Source organism: Somniosus microcephalus, unplaced genomic scaffold (assembly GCF_052327205.1).
Source record: "Somniosus microcephalus isolate GS21.2 unplaced genomic scaffold, FLI_Smic_1.0 unresolved_chr2, whole genome shotgun sequence".
In the NCBI taxonomy this organism is placed as follows: domain Eukaryota; kingdom Metazoa; phylum Chordata; class Chondrichthyes; order Squaliformes; family Somniosidae; genus Somniosus; species Somniosus microcephalus.
In genome coordinates, this window is record NW_028225180.1 from 21,494,490 (window position 1) to 21,510,413 (window position 15,924).

At 50.6% G+C, this 15,924-nt stretch overlaps 1 protein-coding gene across 3 annotated transcripts in view; it reads right to left on the reverse strand.

Annotated features, from left to right (window-relative positions):
* Positions 1–15,924, reverse strand: part of LOC147092253 (matrix metalloproteinase-17-like) — a 60,065-nt gene that overhangs the window by 21,568 nt on the left and 22,573 nt on the right. For all 3 annotated transcript variants that reach the window (XM_085975902.1, XM_085975901.1, XM_085975903.1), the window contains exon 5: positions 1,245–1,421. In XM_085975902.1, the coding sequence (XP_085832028.1) occupies positions 1,245–1,421 (177 nt within the window). The remainder of the gene's footprint in view (positions 1–1,244; positions 1,422–15,924) is intronic.

A 15,924-nucleotide genomic window follows, 5' to 3' on the forward strand; every position in this document is an offset into this window, starting at 1 on the left:
CGTAATTTCATCATAATTTCACTGTGACATCACAATAACTTCATCGTCACATCACCATAACCTCACTGTAATTTCACCGTAACCTCACCATAACCTCACTGTGATTTCATCATAATTTCACTGTAACCTCACGGTAATTTCACCTAACCTCACGGTAATTTCAATGTAATTTCACTGTAACCTCACCGTAATCTCACCTAACCTCACGGTAATTTCAATGTAACCTCACCGTAACCTCACCGTAACCTCACCGTATTTCCATCGTAGCTTCACTGTGTCGGAAACATCACTGACGGAAGTGGGAGAAGCTCTGAGGAAATTTCAGGGGCCGATTCGGGGCCTCGCTGCGGGCTCTGGTCCCCCTCCAGTCCCTCACCCCAGGCCTTCCACTGTAACCCCAGGACAGTCTATTTGGCCATGGAAGGCATCAGAGAGAGCCACACCCCGTTCGCACTCAAACTCAGGCACAAACGTTCAACTCGCTCCTCCACTCCCCTCCATTCTCCCCCTCACTCTCTCCCTTTATCTCTGTTCTCTCACTCCCTCTCTCCTCCCCCCCAGTATCTCACTCGCCTCCTCTCCCCTCCATTCTCTTACTCACTCTCTCTCTCCATTCTTTCACTTCCTCTCTCCTCCCCTCCATTCCCACACTCACTCTCTCTCCATTCCCTCCCTCTCTCTCTCTCATATCTCAATCCCTCCCTCCTGCGTTCACTCTCCATTTTCTCACACCCTCTCTCTCTCCAGTCTCGCACTCCCTCCCTCCCGCACACTCTCTCTCTCCATTTTCTCACTCCCTCTCTCTCTTTCTCATCTCTCACTCCCTCTCTCTCTCTCTCCAGTCTTGCAACCCCCCTCACTCTCTCTCTCTCTCTCTCCATTCTCTCACTCACTCTCTCCAGTCTCTCATTCCCTCTCTCTCTCTCTCCAGTCTTTCACTTTCTCTCTCTCTCTCTCCATTCTCCCTCTCCCTCTCTCTCTTTCTCCAGTCTCTCACTCCCTCTCTCTCTCTCTATCTGCAGTCTCTCAATCTCTCTCTCCCTCTCTCTCTTTCTCCAGTCCCTCACTCCCACACTCACTCTCTCTCCATTCTCCCACTCCCTCTCTCACCCCATTCCAATAGCTGGAATCTGACTCACTGACACACCAACAGTAGCCGGGGTCCTGTGCCGATTTCACCCTCTACCCGGCCGTTTAACGTGGCAGTGTCCCGGTCGGGCCGCGATCGCCCCCTCAGCCCTTACCGTACAGTCGCTCGATCTCACTCCGGTCGTCAGCCTGGAGACGGTACTTTAAAGGGTCCCCGACCGGACCCTGGTAATAGGGGCGCATGATGGAATTCCTGGAGGCTGAGTGGGAGAGTCCGAGAGCGTGTCCGAATTCGTGGACCGCCACAGCGAACAGATCAGTGCCCTGATCAGCTAGAGAGAGAAACACAGGGTTAGATACAGAGTAAAGCTCCCTCTACACTGTCCCATCAAACACTCCCAGGGCAGGTACAGCACGGGTTAGATACAGAGTAAAGCTCCCTCTACACTGTCCCATCAAACACTCCCAGGGCAGGTACAGCACGGGTTAGATACAGAGTAAAGCTCCCTCTACACTGTCCCATCAAACACTCCCAGGGCAGGTACAGCACGGGTTAGATACAGAGTAAAGCTCCCTCTACACTGTCCCACCAAACACTCCCAGGGCAGGTACAGCACGGGTTAGATACAGAGTAAAGCTCCCTCTACACTGTCCCATCAAACACTCCCAGGGCAGGTACAGCACGGGTTAGATACAGAGTAAAGCTCCCTCTACACTTTCCCATCAAACACTCCCAGGGCAGGTACAGCACGGGTTAGATAGAGAGTAAAGCTCCCTCTACACTGTCCCATCAAACACTCCCAGGGCAGGTACAGCTTGGTTTAGATAAAGGGTAAAGCTCCCTCTACACTGTCCCATCAAACACTCCCAGGGCAGGTACAGCTTGGTTTAGATAAAGAGTAAAGCTCCCTCTACACTGTCCCATCAAACACTCCCAGGGCAGGTACAGCTCGGGCTAGATACAGAGTAAAGCTCCCTCTACACTGTCCCATCAAACACTCCCAGGACAGGTACAGCACGGGTTCGATATAGATTATGGCTCCCTCTACACTGTCCCATCAAACACCCTCAGGGCAGGTACAGCATGGGGTTAGATACAGAGTAAAGCTCCCTCTGCACTGTCCCATCAAACACTACCAGGGCAGGTACATCACGGGTTAGATACAGAGTAAAGCTCCCTCTACACTGCCCCATCAAACAATCCCAGGACAGGTACAGCACAGGTTAGATACAGAGTAGAACCCCTTCTACGCTGCCCCTTCAATACTCCCAGGGCAGGTACAGGGATTGGATACAGGGTAAAGCTGCCTTTACACTGTCCCATCAAACACTCCCAGGGCAGGTACAGCACGGGTTAGATACAGAGTAAAGCTCCCTCTACACTGTCCCATCAAACACTCCCAGGGCAGGTACAGCACGGAGTTAGATGCAGAGTAAAGCTCCCTCTACACTGTCCCATCAAACACTCCCAGGGCAGGTACAGCACTGGTTAGATACAGAGTAAAGCTCCCTCTACACTGTCCCATCAAACACTCCCGGGGCAGGTACAGCACGGAGTTAGATGCAGAGTAAAGCTCCCTCTACACTGTCTCATCAAACACTCCCAGGGCAGGTACAGCTCGGAGTTAGATGCAGAGTAAAGCTCCCTCTACACTATCCCATCAAACACTCCCAGGGCAGGTACAGCACGGATTAGATACAGAGCAAAGCTCCAACTTGTGTCCCATCAAACACTCCCAGGGCAGGTACAGCATGGGTTAGATACAGAGAAAAGCTCCCCCTGCACTGTCTCCATCAAACTCTCCCAGGGCAGGTACAGCACGGGTTCGATACAGAGTAAAGCTCCCTCTACACTGTCCCATCAAACACTCTCAGGGCAGGTACAGCACGGGTTAGATACAGAGTAAAGCTCTCTCTAAACTGTCCCATCAAACACTCCCAGGGCAGGTACAGCATGGGGAAAATACAGGGTAAAATGCCCTCTACACTTTTCCATCAAACACTCCCAGGGCAGGTACAGCTCGGGTTAGATACAGAGTAAAACTCCCTCTACACTGTCCCATCAAACACTCCCAGGGCAGGTACAGCACGGGTTAGACACAGAGTAAAGCTCCCTCTACACTGTCCCATCAAACACTCCCAGGGCAGGTACAGCTCGGGTTAGATACAGAGTAAAACTCCCTCTACACTGTCCCATCAAACACTCCCAGGGCAGGTACAGCACGGGTTAGACACAGAGTAAAGCTCACTCTACACTGTCCCATCAGCACTCACAGGGCAGGTACTGTTGTGTATGTACCCTTAAGAGAATAACTGGTCTCAGACTGCAGTACTGGCAGTGAGCACCCCTGTATAAAAGGCGCTAGTGAGCCTCTGTTGTTTCAGTTTCACTATTGACTTCCATCAGTAAAGACTTGTTTTGTTCAACTCCTGCTGTCCGTGTCTCAATCATTCACGGACGTAATACTGGCGACGAGCAGATACGAACCTACCTACAGTCTGCACCACCTCCTGGGATCCATTCCTACAGCAAGGTGAGCAAAGGTCGAGGCCAGAAAGAAAAGAAAGTAAGGGGCAGTAGAAACGGGCGTCGGCCGTGGGCATCCGCCCCTGTGTTAGCGGAGTTGAAGATTGCTGGAGAAGCTGTCGGAAGCGGGGCCTGGTTCCTGTCGACGGTGCTTCAGCTAATCGGGCTGGTGGCAGGTAGTGCACTGATCCTTCCTGGGCTGCGGCGGTCGCGAACTCGAGCGGGTGGTTTGCAACGGGGCTGAGCAGTGTTGTCGGGAAGAAGAGAGAGAGAGGGTGGAGCACACAGGGCGCGGCCAGTGCTACGAAGCCGGGCTGCGTATAGACCCGCGAAGAGGGAGGCAAAAGTCCCACAGGGTTGTTCCACGACGGGAAAATAATAAAAAAAGAAATATTAAACGCGCAAGAAACCGCGAGGAGCTGCAGGTTGCAATGGGAACCGTGGAAAGCAGCGCTAGCAACAGCGGGGAAGAAGGCAAAGCGCGGGAGGCGCCATCTTAATCAGCGGGGAAGAAGGCAAAGCGCGGGAGGTGCCATTTTGTTAAATCAGGGAAGAAGGTAAAGCGCGGGAGGCGCCATTTTAGATTTGCAAGATGCCGAAGACTGGCTGTATCACTGCTTTTGATAATACAATAGAGGACTGGACCACATATGTGGAAAGAGTCGAGGTATATTTCGAGGCAAACGAAATAGCGGAGGAGAAAAAGGCATCGATATTGCTCAACTTAATGGGCTCTAGAACGTACGGCCTATTGCGGGACCTGATTACTCCAGCCAAACCGAAGGCGAAGAGTTTTAACGAAATTGTTGCTGTCCTACAGGAACACCTAAACCCTGCACCGCTGTTGATAGCAGAAAGATTTAAATTCCACAGGAGAACTCAGCATAAAGATGAGAGCAATGCTGAGTACCTTACGGAACTACGCAAGCTATCAAAGCACTGCCAGTTCGGAGCAGGACTGGCAGATACCCTACGGGACAAATTTGTCTGTGGACTCCTGAGTGAAGGAACACAGAAGAAGTTACTCTCAGAGAAAGAGCTGACGCTAGATAAGGCTTTCAGCGTGGCAGTATCGTATGAAGCAGCATCCAGGGGTGCTGCAGAAATTCAACAAAAACCACAGGAATACGGCACCCACGAAATGACACGGGGATTTGCAAAATGTTATCGCTGCGGCAGAACTAACCATGACCAGAAGGACTGCTGGTCCAAAGACAAAATATGCAGGCAATGCGGGAAGATGGGACACATTGCACGAGTTTGCAGGTCTGGGAAGAAGACCAGCGACAACAAAAAGGCTACTAATGAACCATACAAGAAAGTACAAAAGATGATGGACAGTAGTTCCGAAGACCAGATGAGCGATAGTGAATCCGGGAACAGGAGACTAAGCTGTCTCAAACTTCACAATGTAATCGCAAAAGAGGATCACCGAACCATTTGGGTCACCCTCACGATAGCAGGGTCCCAAGTTAAAATGGAATTGGATACAGGATCAGCGCTAACCGTCATGAATCGACGAGACTACGAGCGGCTATTTTCACACATACCCTTGAGAGAGACATCCATCGTCTTGACGACGTATACGGGGCAAAAAGTATACCCCAGAGGGAAAACAAGGGTGCCTGTCAAATGCAACGGCAAGAAAATACGGAAATTGTATCTCTACATACTGCCAAATGGTGGACCACTGTTATTGGGACGGGAATGGATCAGGAAGATAAACTTAGATTGGCACTCCATTCATGCAATGACGGTGGATGGTAAAAAAGATGAAGACGTCACTCCTGGACGATTGTCAACAATCTTAGCTAACGCCAAGGAGGTTTTTCAACAAGAACTGGGCACGCTTAAAGGCGTAACTTCCTCGATAAAAATAGAAGAGAATGCAGTTCCCAAGTTTTTCAAAGCAAGGCCGGTACCATATGCAATTCGCCCAGCCGTCGAGGCAGAGCTGGAGAATCTGGAGAAGGCAGGCGTGTTGTCTAAGGTCGACTGGAGCGAGTGGGCGACACCCATCGTTCCTGTCATGAAGAAAACGTTAAGCAATAAGCCCGGGGAGCCAAGGAAGATTCGCATCTGTGGGGATTTCAAGGTGACGGTGAACCCAGTCCTTCACACAGTACAATATCCTCTTCCAAGGATAGAAGACATCTTCGCCTCACTGTCTGGAGGGAAGCGTTTTACAAAAATTGACCTAGCACAAGCATATTTGCAGATGGAAGTTGAAGAGTCCTCTAGGAAGTATCTCACGATAAAAACTCACAAAGGTCTTTACCAGTATCATCGATTGGTATTCGGAGTAGCATCGGCTCCGGCGATATGGCAAAGAGCGATGGAACAAGTCCTGCAAGGGATTCCGGGGACTCAGTGTTACTTGGACGACATCCTTGTGACAGGTGAAGATGACAGTGAACACCTTAACAACCTAGAACAGGTGCTCACTAGACTATGGGAACATGGGCTGCGAGCCAACCGCCCCAAGTGTGAATTTTTTAAGAAACAGATATCGTATTGTGGCCACGTGATTGATGAAGAGGGGTTACATAAGTCCCCTGACAAAATTGAAGCGGTTGTTAAGGCCCCAGCGGCTGAAAATGTGTCGCAACTGAGGTCATTCCTCGGATTGGTGAATTACTATCATAAGTTTTTGCCGAATTTGTCGACAATTCTGCACCCACTGAACGCCCTGCTACGAACGGGGGTAGCATGGAAATGGAGCGATGATCGTAAGCGGGCCTTTCAGAAGAGTAAGGACTTAATCACTTCAAGGGAAGTATTGGCTCACTACAACCCAGCACTGCCGATCAGACTGGCGTGTGATGTGTCTCCCTAAGGCATTGGGGCGGTACTGTCACATAAATTCCTTGATGGTTTAGAGAGGCTGATAGCTTCTGCGTCACGCTCGTTAACTTCTGCCGAGCGTAACTACGCTCAGATTGACAGAGAGGCCCTCAGCCTGGTGTGGGGGGTGAAGAAGTTCAATCACTGTCTGCACGGTCAAAAATTTACCCTACTAACCGATCATCAACCTCTTGTTTCCATTTTCAACCCTCAGAAGGGCGTACCGATAATGACAGCACAACGGCTGCAGAGGTGGTCCCTTTTCCTAGGGGCACACCAATATGACATCGAGTACAAAGGAACTAAACAGCATGGAAATGCTGATGGATTGTCACGCCTACCGTTGCCGACGGTGGAAGAAGAAGACCTTGCAGTGGATCCAATGGAGTTATTCCACTCGACCATAGTCGAATGTCTCCCTGTGACGAATGCAAACATAGAAAAGGAAACACGGAATGACCCGACATTATCACGGGTCTATGATTTAACGGTGAAGGGATGGCCAGCACATGGCGAACCACTGCTGCCAGCATTCTCGCCGAGAAGAGAACAGCTGTCAGTGTGCAGAGGAACCTTGATGTGTGGATCCAGAGTAGTAATTCCACCTAAGTTGACGGATAGAGTGCTCAATGAGCTTCATGAGGGTCATCTGGGAGGGGTAAAAATGAAGAACTTAGCCAGAGCGTTTGTGTGGTGGCCGGGAATCGATAGAGAAATCGAAGAGATGACCAAGAGCTGTGCAGGATGCCAGAAGGTCCAAAACGCCCCACCACAAGCTTCTCTGCATCCATGGGAGTGGCCCTCATCTCCATGGCAAAGGGTGCACATTGATTTTGCTGGTCCCTTCATGGACTCGATGTTTTTAATTGCGGTGGATGCACATTCAAAGTGGCCAGAGGTAATAAAAATGTCCTCAACCACCACGGAAAAAACTATCACAGTTTTATGAACCATATTCGCCAGGAATGGGCTGCCTGAACAGATTTGCTCTGACAATGGACCACAGTTTGTGTCTGAAGAGTTCCGGAGGTTCTTAAAGAACAATGGTGTTAAGCATTACACATCTGTCCCATATCATCCAGCCACTAATGGATTGGCCGAGAGGTTTGTCCAAACATTCAAGAAGGCTATCAAGGCAATGTGTAATGAAGATATACCCCTACAACACAAGGTGGACAACTTCTTGTTTGCCTACCGGAATGCGACACATGCGGTTACCAACCAAACTCCAGCCATGATGTTCTTCAATCGAAGACTACGATGCCGCTTGGATTTGGTTAAGCCGAACATCAGAAGTGATGTGGAGAACAGGCAGTTTCAGAATATGAATGAAAGGCCGACCAGGAGTTTTAAGATAGGTCAACCAGTTTTGGCCCGGGACTACCGCACTGAGAAATAGCAGCCAGGAACGATTTGTACACGACAAGGACCTCTCATGTATACCGTGGACGTTGGGGAGAGCATTATAAGATGCCATGCTGACCAGATTCTAGAGTCACTGGAAAACGTCAACTCCACACCACGATCTGATACACCTGGTAATGAAATCGACGTTCCAATTGCAGCTACCGCAGAACCGGTAATATTGGAAGCAGATGAACCAAACAACGACATTGATTCCGACTCAACATTGCCAGAAGAACCTGATACCCCAAAGAGGCGTTATCCAGACAGAATCAGGAAGCCTCCTCAAAGACTGAACTTATAATTGCTTAAACTTAACCAATGTATCTAGCAACAGTAATTGTGATTGTAATTAGTTATCATTTAGTTGTTAAATGAATGTTATGTACTGTTCATCTAAAAGGGGAGGAATTGTTGTGTATGTACCATTAAGAGAATAACTGTCCTCAGACTGCAGTACCGGCAGTGACCACCCCAGTATAAAAGGCGCTAGTGAGCCTCTGTTGTTTTCAGTTTCACGATTGACTTCCATCAGTAAAGACGTGTTTTGTTCAACTCCTGCTGTCCGTGTCTCAATCATTCACGGACGTAATAGGTACAGCATGGGTTGGATACAGAGTAAAGCTCCCTCTACCCTGTACCTTCAAACACTCCCAGGGCATGTACAGCATGGGTTAGATACAGAGTAAAGCTCCCTCTACACTGTCCCATCAAACATTCCCAGGGCAGGTACAGCGTGTGTTAGATACAAATTAAAGCTCTCTCTACACTGTCCCATCAAACACTCCCAGGGCAGGTACAGCACGGGTTAGATACAGAGCAAAGCTCCCTCTACACTGTCCCATCAAACACTCCCAGCGCAGATACAGCACGGGTTAGATACAGAGTAATGCTCCCTCTACACTGTCGCATGAAACACTCCCAGGGCAGGTACAGCATGGGGTTAGATACAGAGTAATGCTCCCTCTACACTGTCCCATCAAACACTCCCAGGGCAGGTACAGCACGGGTTAGATACAGAGTAAAGCTCCCTCTACACTGTCCCATCAAACACTCCCAGGGGAGATACAGCATGTTGTTAGATACAGAGTAAATTTCCCTCTACACTGTCCCATCAAACTCTCCCAGGGCAGGTACAGCACGAGGTTAGATACAGAGTAAAGCTCCCTCTACACTGTCCCATGAAACACTCCCAGGGCAGGTACAGCATGGGTTCGACACAGAGTAAAGCTCCCTCTACACTGTCCCATCAAACACTCTCAGGGCAGGTACAGCACGGGTTAGATACAGAGTAAAGCTCCTTCTACACTGTCCCATCAAACACTCCCAGAGCAGGTACAGAACAGTTTGGATACAGAGTAAAGCTCCCTCTACACTGTCCCATCAAACACTCCCAGGGCAGGTACAGCACGGGTTAGATGCAGAGTAAAGCTCCCTCTACACTGTCCCATCAAACACTCCCAGGGCAGGTACAGCACGGGTTAGATACAGAGTAAAGCTCCCTCTACACTGTCCCATCAAACACTCCCAGGGCAGGTACAGCACGGGTTAGATACAGAGTAAAGCTCCCTCTACACTGTCCCATCAAACACTCCCAGGGCAGGTACAGCACGGGTTAGATACAGAGTAAAGCTCCCTCTACACTGTCCCATCAAACACTCCCAGGGCAGGTACAACCCAGGTTAGATACAGAGTAAAGCTCCCTCTACACTGTCCCATCAAACACTTCCAGGGCAGGTACAGCACAGGTTAGATACAGAGTAAAGCTCCCTCTACACTGTCCCATCAAACACTCCCAGGGCAGGTACAGCCCGGGTTAGATACAGAGTAAAGCTCCCTCTACACTGTCCCATCAAACACTCCCAGGGCAGGTACAGCACGGGTTAGATACAGAGTAAAGCTCCCTCTACACTGTCCCATCAAACACTCCCGGGGCAGGTACAGCACGGGTTAGATACAGAGTAAAGCTCCCTCTACACTGTCCCATCAAACACTCCCAGGGCAGGTACAGCACGGGTTAGATACAGAGACAAGCTCCCTCTACACTGTCCCATCAAACACTCCCAGGGCAGGTACAGCACGGGTTAGATACAGAGTAAAGCTCCCTCTACACTGTCCCATCAAACACTCCCAGGGCAGGTACAGCACGGGTTAGATACAGAGTAAAGCTCCCTCTACACTGTCCCATCAAACACTCCCGGGGCAGGTACAGCACGGGTTAGATACAGAGTAAAGCTCCCTCTACACTGTCCCATCAAACACTTCCAGGGCAGGTACAGCACGGGTTAGATACAGAGTAAAGCTCCCTCTACACTGTCCCATCAAACACTCCCAGGGCAGGTACAGCACGGGTTAGATACAGAGTAAAGCTCCCTCTACACTGTCCCATCAAACACTTCCAGGGCAGGTACAGCACGGGTTAGATACAGAGTAAAGCTCCCTCTACACTGTCCCATCAAACACTTCCAGGGCAGGTACAGCACGGGTTAGATACAGAGTAAAGCTCCCTCTACACTGTCCCATCAACACTCCCAGGGCAGGTACAGCACGGGTTAGATACAGAGTAAAGCCCCCTCTACACTGTCCCATCAAACACTTCCAGGGCAGGTACAGCACGGGTTAGATACAGAGTAAAGCTCCCTCTACACTGTCCCATCAAACACTTCCAGGGCAGGTACAGCACGGGTTAGATACAGAGTAAAGCTCCCTCTACACTGTCCCATCAAACACTCCCAGGGCAGGTACAGCATGGGTTAGATAGAGAGTAAAGCTCCCTCTACACTGTCCCATCAAACACTCCCAGGGCAGGTACAGCACGGGTTAGATACAGAGTAAAGCTCCCTCTACACTGTCCCATCAAACACTCCCAGGACAGGTACAGCACGGGTTAGATACAGAGTAAAGCTCCCTCTACACTGTCCCATCAAACACTCCCAGGGCAGGTACAACCCAGGTTAGATACAGAGTAAAGCTCCCTCTACACTGTCCCATCAAACACTTCCAGGGCAGGTACAGCACAGGTTAGATACAGAGTAAAGCTCCCTCTACACTGTCCCATCAAACACTCCCAGGGCAGGTACAGCCCGGGTTAGATACAGAGTAAAGCTCCCTCTACACTGTCCCATCAAACACTCCCAGGGCAGGTACAGCACGGGTTAGATACAGAGTAAAGCTCCCTCTACACTGTCCCATCAAACACTCCCGGGGCAGGTACAGCACGGGTTAGATACAGAGTAAAGCTCCCTCTACACTGTCCCATCAAACACTCCCAGGGCAGGTACAGCACGGGTTAGATACAGAGACAAGCTCCCTCTACACTGTCCCATCAAACACTCCCAGGGCAGGTACAGCACGGGTTAGATACAGAGTAAAGCTCCCTCTACACTGTCCCATCAAACACTCCCAGGGCAGGTACAGCACGGGTTAGATACAGAGTAAAGCTCCCTCTACACTGTCCCATCAAACACTCCCGGGGCAGGTACAGCACGGGTTAGATACAGAGTAAAGCTCCGTCTACACTGTCCCATCAAACACTTCCAGGGCAGGTACAGCACGGGTTAGATACAGAGGAAAGCTCCCTCTACACTGTCCCATCAAACACTCCCAGGGCAGGTACAGCACGGGTTAGATACAGAGTAAAGCTCCCTCTACACTGTCCCATCAAACACTTCCAGGGCAGGTACAGCACGGGTTAGATACAGAGTAAAGCTCCCTCTACACTGTCCCATCAAACACTTCCAGGGCAGGTACAGCACGGGTTAGATACAGAGTAAAGCTCCCTCTACACTGTCCCATCAACACTCCCAGGGCAGGTACAGCACGGGTTAGATACAGAGTAAAGCCCCCTCTACACTGTCCCATCAAACACTTCCAGGGCAGGTACAGCACGGGTTAGATACAGAGTAAAGCTCCCTCTACACTGTCCCATCAAACACTTCCAGGGCAGGTACAGCACGGGTTAGATACAGAGTAAAGCTCCCTCTACACTGTCCCATCAAACACTCCCAGGGCAGGTACAGCATGGGTTAGATAGAGAGTAAAGCTCCCTCTACACTGTCCCATCAAACACTCCCAGGGCAGGTACAGCACGGGTTAGATACAGAGTAAAGCTTCCTCTACACTCTCCCATCAAACACTCCCAGGGCAGGTACAGCACGGGTTAGATACAGAGTAAAGCTCCCTCTACACTGTCCCATCAAACACTCCCAGGGCAGGTATAGCACAGGTTAGATACAGAGTAAAGCTCCCTCTACACTGTCCCATCAAACACTCCCAGGGCAGGTACAGCACGGGTTAGATACAGAGTAAAGCTCCCTCTACACTGTTCCATCAAACACTCCCAGGGCAGGTACAGCACGGGTTAGATACAGAGTAAAGCTCCCTCTACACTGTCCCATCAAACACTCCCAGGGCAGGTACAGCACGGGTTAGATACAGAGTAAAGCTCCCTCTGCACTGTCCCATCAAACACTCCCAGGGCAGGTACAGCACGGGTTAGATACAGAGTAAAGCTCCCTCTACACTGTCCCATCAAACACTCCCAGGACAGGTACAGCACGGGTTAGATAGAGAGTAAAGCTCCCTCTACACTGTCCCATCAAACACTCCCAGGGCAGGCACAGCACGGGTTAGATACAGAGTAAAGCTCCCTCTACACTGTCCCATCAAACACTCCCAGGGCAGGTACAGCACGGGTTAGATACAGAGTAAAGCTCCCTCTACACTGTCCCATCAAACACTCCCAGGGCAGGTACAGCACGGGTTAGATACAGAGTAAAGCTCCCTCTACACTGTCCCATCAAACACTCCCAGGACAGGTACAGCACGGGTTAGATAGAGAGTAAAGCTCCCTCTACACTGTCCCATCAAACACTCCCAGGGCAGGTACAGCACGGGTTAGATACAGAGTAAAGCTCGCTCTACACTGTCCCATCAAACACTCCCAGGGCAGGTACAGCATGGGTTAGATACAGAGTAAAGCTCCCTCTGCACTGTCCCATCAAACACTCCCAGGGCAGGTACAGCACGGGTTAGATACAGAGTAAAGCTCCCTCTACACTGTCCCATCAAACACTCCCAGGGCAGGTACAGCACGGGTTAGATACAGAGTAAAGCTCGCTCTACACTGTCCCATCAAACACTCCCAGGGCAGGTACAGCATGGGTTAGATACAGAGTAAAGCTCCCTCTGCACTGTCCCATCAAACACTCCCAGGGCAGGTACAGCACGGGTTAGATACAGAGTAAAGCTCCCTCTACACTGTCCCATCAAACACTCCCAGGGCAGGTACAGCACGGGTTAGATACAGAGTAAAGCTCCCTCTACACTGTCCCATCAAACACTCCCAGGACAGGTACAGCACGGGTTAGATAGAGAGTAAAGCTCCCTCTACACTGTCCCATCAAACACTCCCAGGGCAGGTACAGCACGGGTTAGATACAGAGTAAAGCTCCCTCTACACTGTCCCATCAAACACTCCCAGGGCAGGTACAGCACGGGTTAGATACAGAGTAAAGCTCCCTCTACACTGTCCCATCAAACACTCCCAGGGCAGGTACAGCACGGGTTAGATACAGAGTAAAGCTCCCTCTACACTGTCCCATCAAACACTCCCAGGACAGGTACAGCACGGGTTAGATACAGAGTAAAGCTCCCTCTACACTGTCCCATCAAACACTCCCAGGGCAGGTACAGCACGGGTTAGATACAGAGTAAAGCTCCCTCTACACTGTCCCATCAAACACTCCCAGGGCAGGTACAGCACGGGTTAGATACAGAGTAAAGCTCCCTCTACACTGCCCCATCAAACACTCCCAGGGCAGGTACAGCATGGGTTAGATACAGAGTAAAGCTCCCTCTGCACTGTCCCATCAAACACTGCCAGGGCAGGTACAGCACGGGTTAGATACAGAGTAAAGCTCCCTCTACACTGTCCCATCAAACACTCCCAGGGCAGGTACAGCACGGGTTAGATACAGAGTAAAGCTCCCTCTACACTGTCCCATCAAACACTCCCAGGGCAGGTACAGCACGGGTTAGATACAGAGTAAAGCTCCCTCTACACTGTCCCATCAAACACTCCCAGGGCAGGTACAGCATGGGTTAGATACAGAGTAAAGCTCCCTCTGCACTGTCCCATCAAACACTCCCAGGGCAGGTACAGCACGGGTTAGATACAGAGTAAAGCTCCCTCTACACTGTCCCATCAAACACTCCCAGGGCAGGTACAGCACGGGTTAGATACAGAGTAAAGCTCGCTCTACACTGTCCCATCAAACACTCCCAGGGCAGGTACAGCATGGGTTAGATACAGAGTAAAGCTCCCTCTGCACTGTCCCATCAAACACTCCCAGGGCAGGTACAGCACGGGTTAGATACAGAGTAAAGCTCCCTCTACACTGTCCCATCAAACACTCCCAGGGCAGGTACAGCACGGGTTAGATACAGAGTAAAGCTCCCTCTACACTGTCCCATCAAACACTCCCAGGACAGGTACAGCACGGGTTAGATAGAGAGTAAAGCTCCCTCTACACTGTCCCATCAAACACTCCCAGGGCAGGTACAGCACGGGTTAGATACAGAGTAAAGCTCCCTCTACACTGTCCCATCAAACACTCCCAGGGCAGGTACAGCACGGGTTAGATACAGAGTAAAGCTCCCTCTACACTGTCCCATCAAACACTCCCAGGGCAGGTACAGCACGGGTTAGATACAGAGTAAAGCTCCCTCTACACTGTCCCATCAAACACTCCCAGGACAGGTACAGCACGGGTTAGATACAGAGTAAAGCTCCCTCTACACTGTCCCATCAAACACTCCCAGGGCAGGTACAGCACGGGTTAGATACAGAGTAAAGCTCCCTCTACACTGTCCCATCAAACACTCCCAGGGCAGGTACAGCACGGGTTAGATACAGAGTAAAGCTCCCTCTACACTGCCCCATCAAACACTCCCAGGGCAGGTACAGCATGGGTTAGATACAGAGTAAAGCTCCCTCTGCACTGTCCCATCAAACACTGCCAGGGCAGGTACAGCACGGGTTAGATACAGAGTAAAGCTCCCTCTACACTGTCCCATCAAACACTCCCAGGGCAGGTACTGCACGGGTTAGATACAGAGTAAAGCTCCCTCTACACTGTCCCATCAAACACTCCCAGGGCAGGTACAGCACGGGTTAGATACAGAGTAAAGCTCCCTCTACACTGTCCCATCAAACACTCCCAGGGCAGGTACAGCATGGGTTAGATACAGAGTAAAGCTCCCTCTGCACTGTCCCATCAAACACTCCCAGGGCAGGTACAGCACGGGTTAGATACAGAGTAAAGCTCCCTCTACACTGTCCCATCAAACACTCCCAGGGCAGGTACAGCACGGGTTAGATACAGAGTAAAGCTCGCTCTACACTGTCCCATCAAACACTCCCAGGGCAGGTACAGCATGGGTTAGATACAGAGTAAAGCTCCCTCTGCACTGTCCCATCAAACACTCCCAGGGCAGGTACAGCACGGGTTAGATACAGAGTAAAGCTCCCTCTACACTGTCCCATCAAACACTCCCAGGGCAGGTACAGCACGGGTTAGATACAGAGTAAAGCTCCCTCTACACTGTCCCATCAAACACTCCCAGGACAGGTACAGCACGGGTTAGATAGAGAGTAAAGCTCCCTCTACACTGTCCCATCAAACACTCCCAGGGCAGGTACAGCACGGGTTAGATACAGAGTAAAGCTCCCTCTACACTGTCCCATCAAACACTCCCAGGGCAGGTTCAGCACGGGTTAGATACAGAGTAAAGCTCCCTCTACACTGTCCCATCAAACACTCCCAGGGCAGGTACAGCACGGGTTAGATACAGAGTAAAGCTCCCTCTACACTGTCCCATCAAACACTCCCAGGACAGGTACAGCACGGGTTAGATACAGAGTAAAGCTCCCTCTACACTGTCCCATCAAACACTCCCAGGGCAGGTACAGCACGGGTTAGATACAGAGTAAAGCTCCCTCTACACTGTCCCATCAAACACTCCCAGGGCAGGTACAGCACGGGTTAGATACAGAGTAA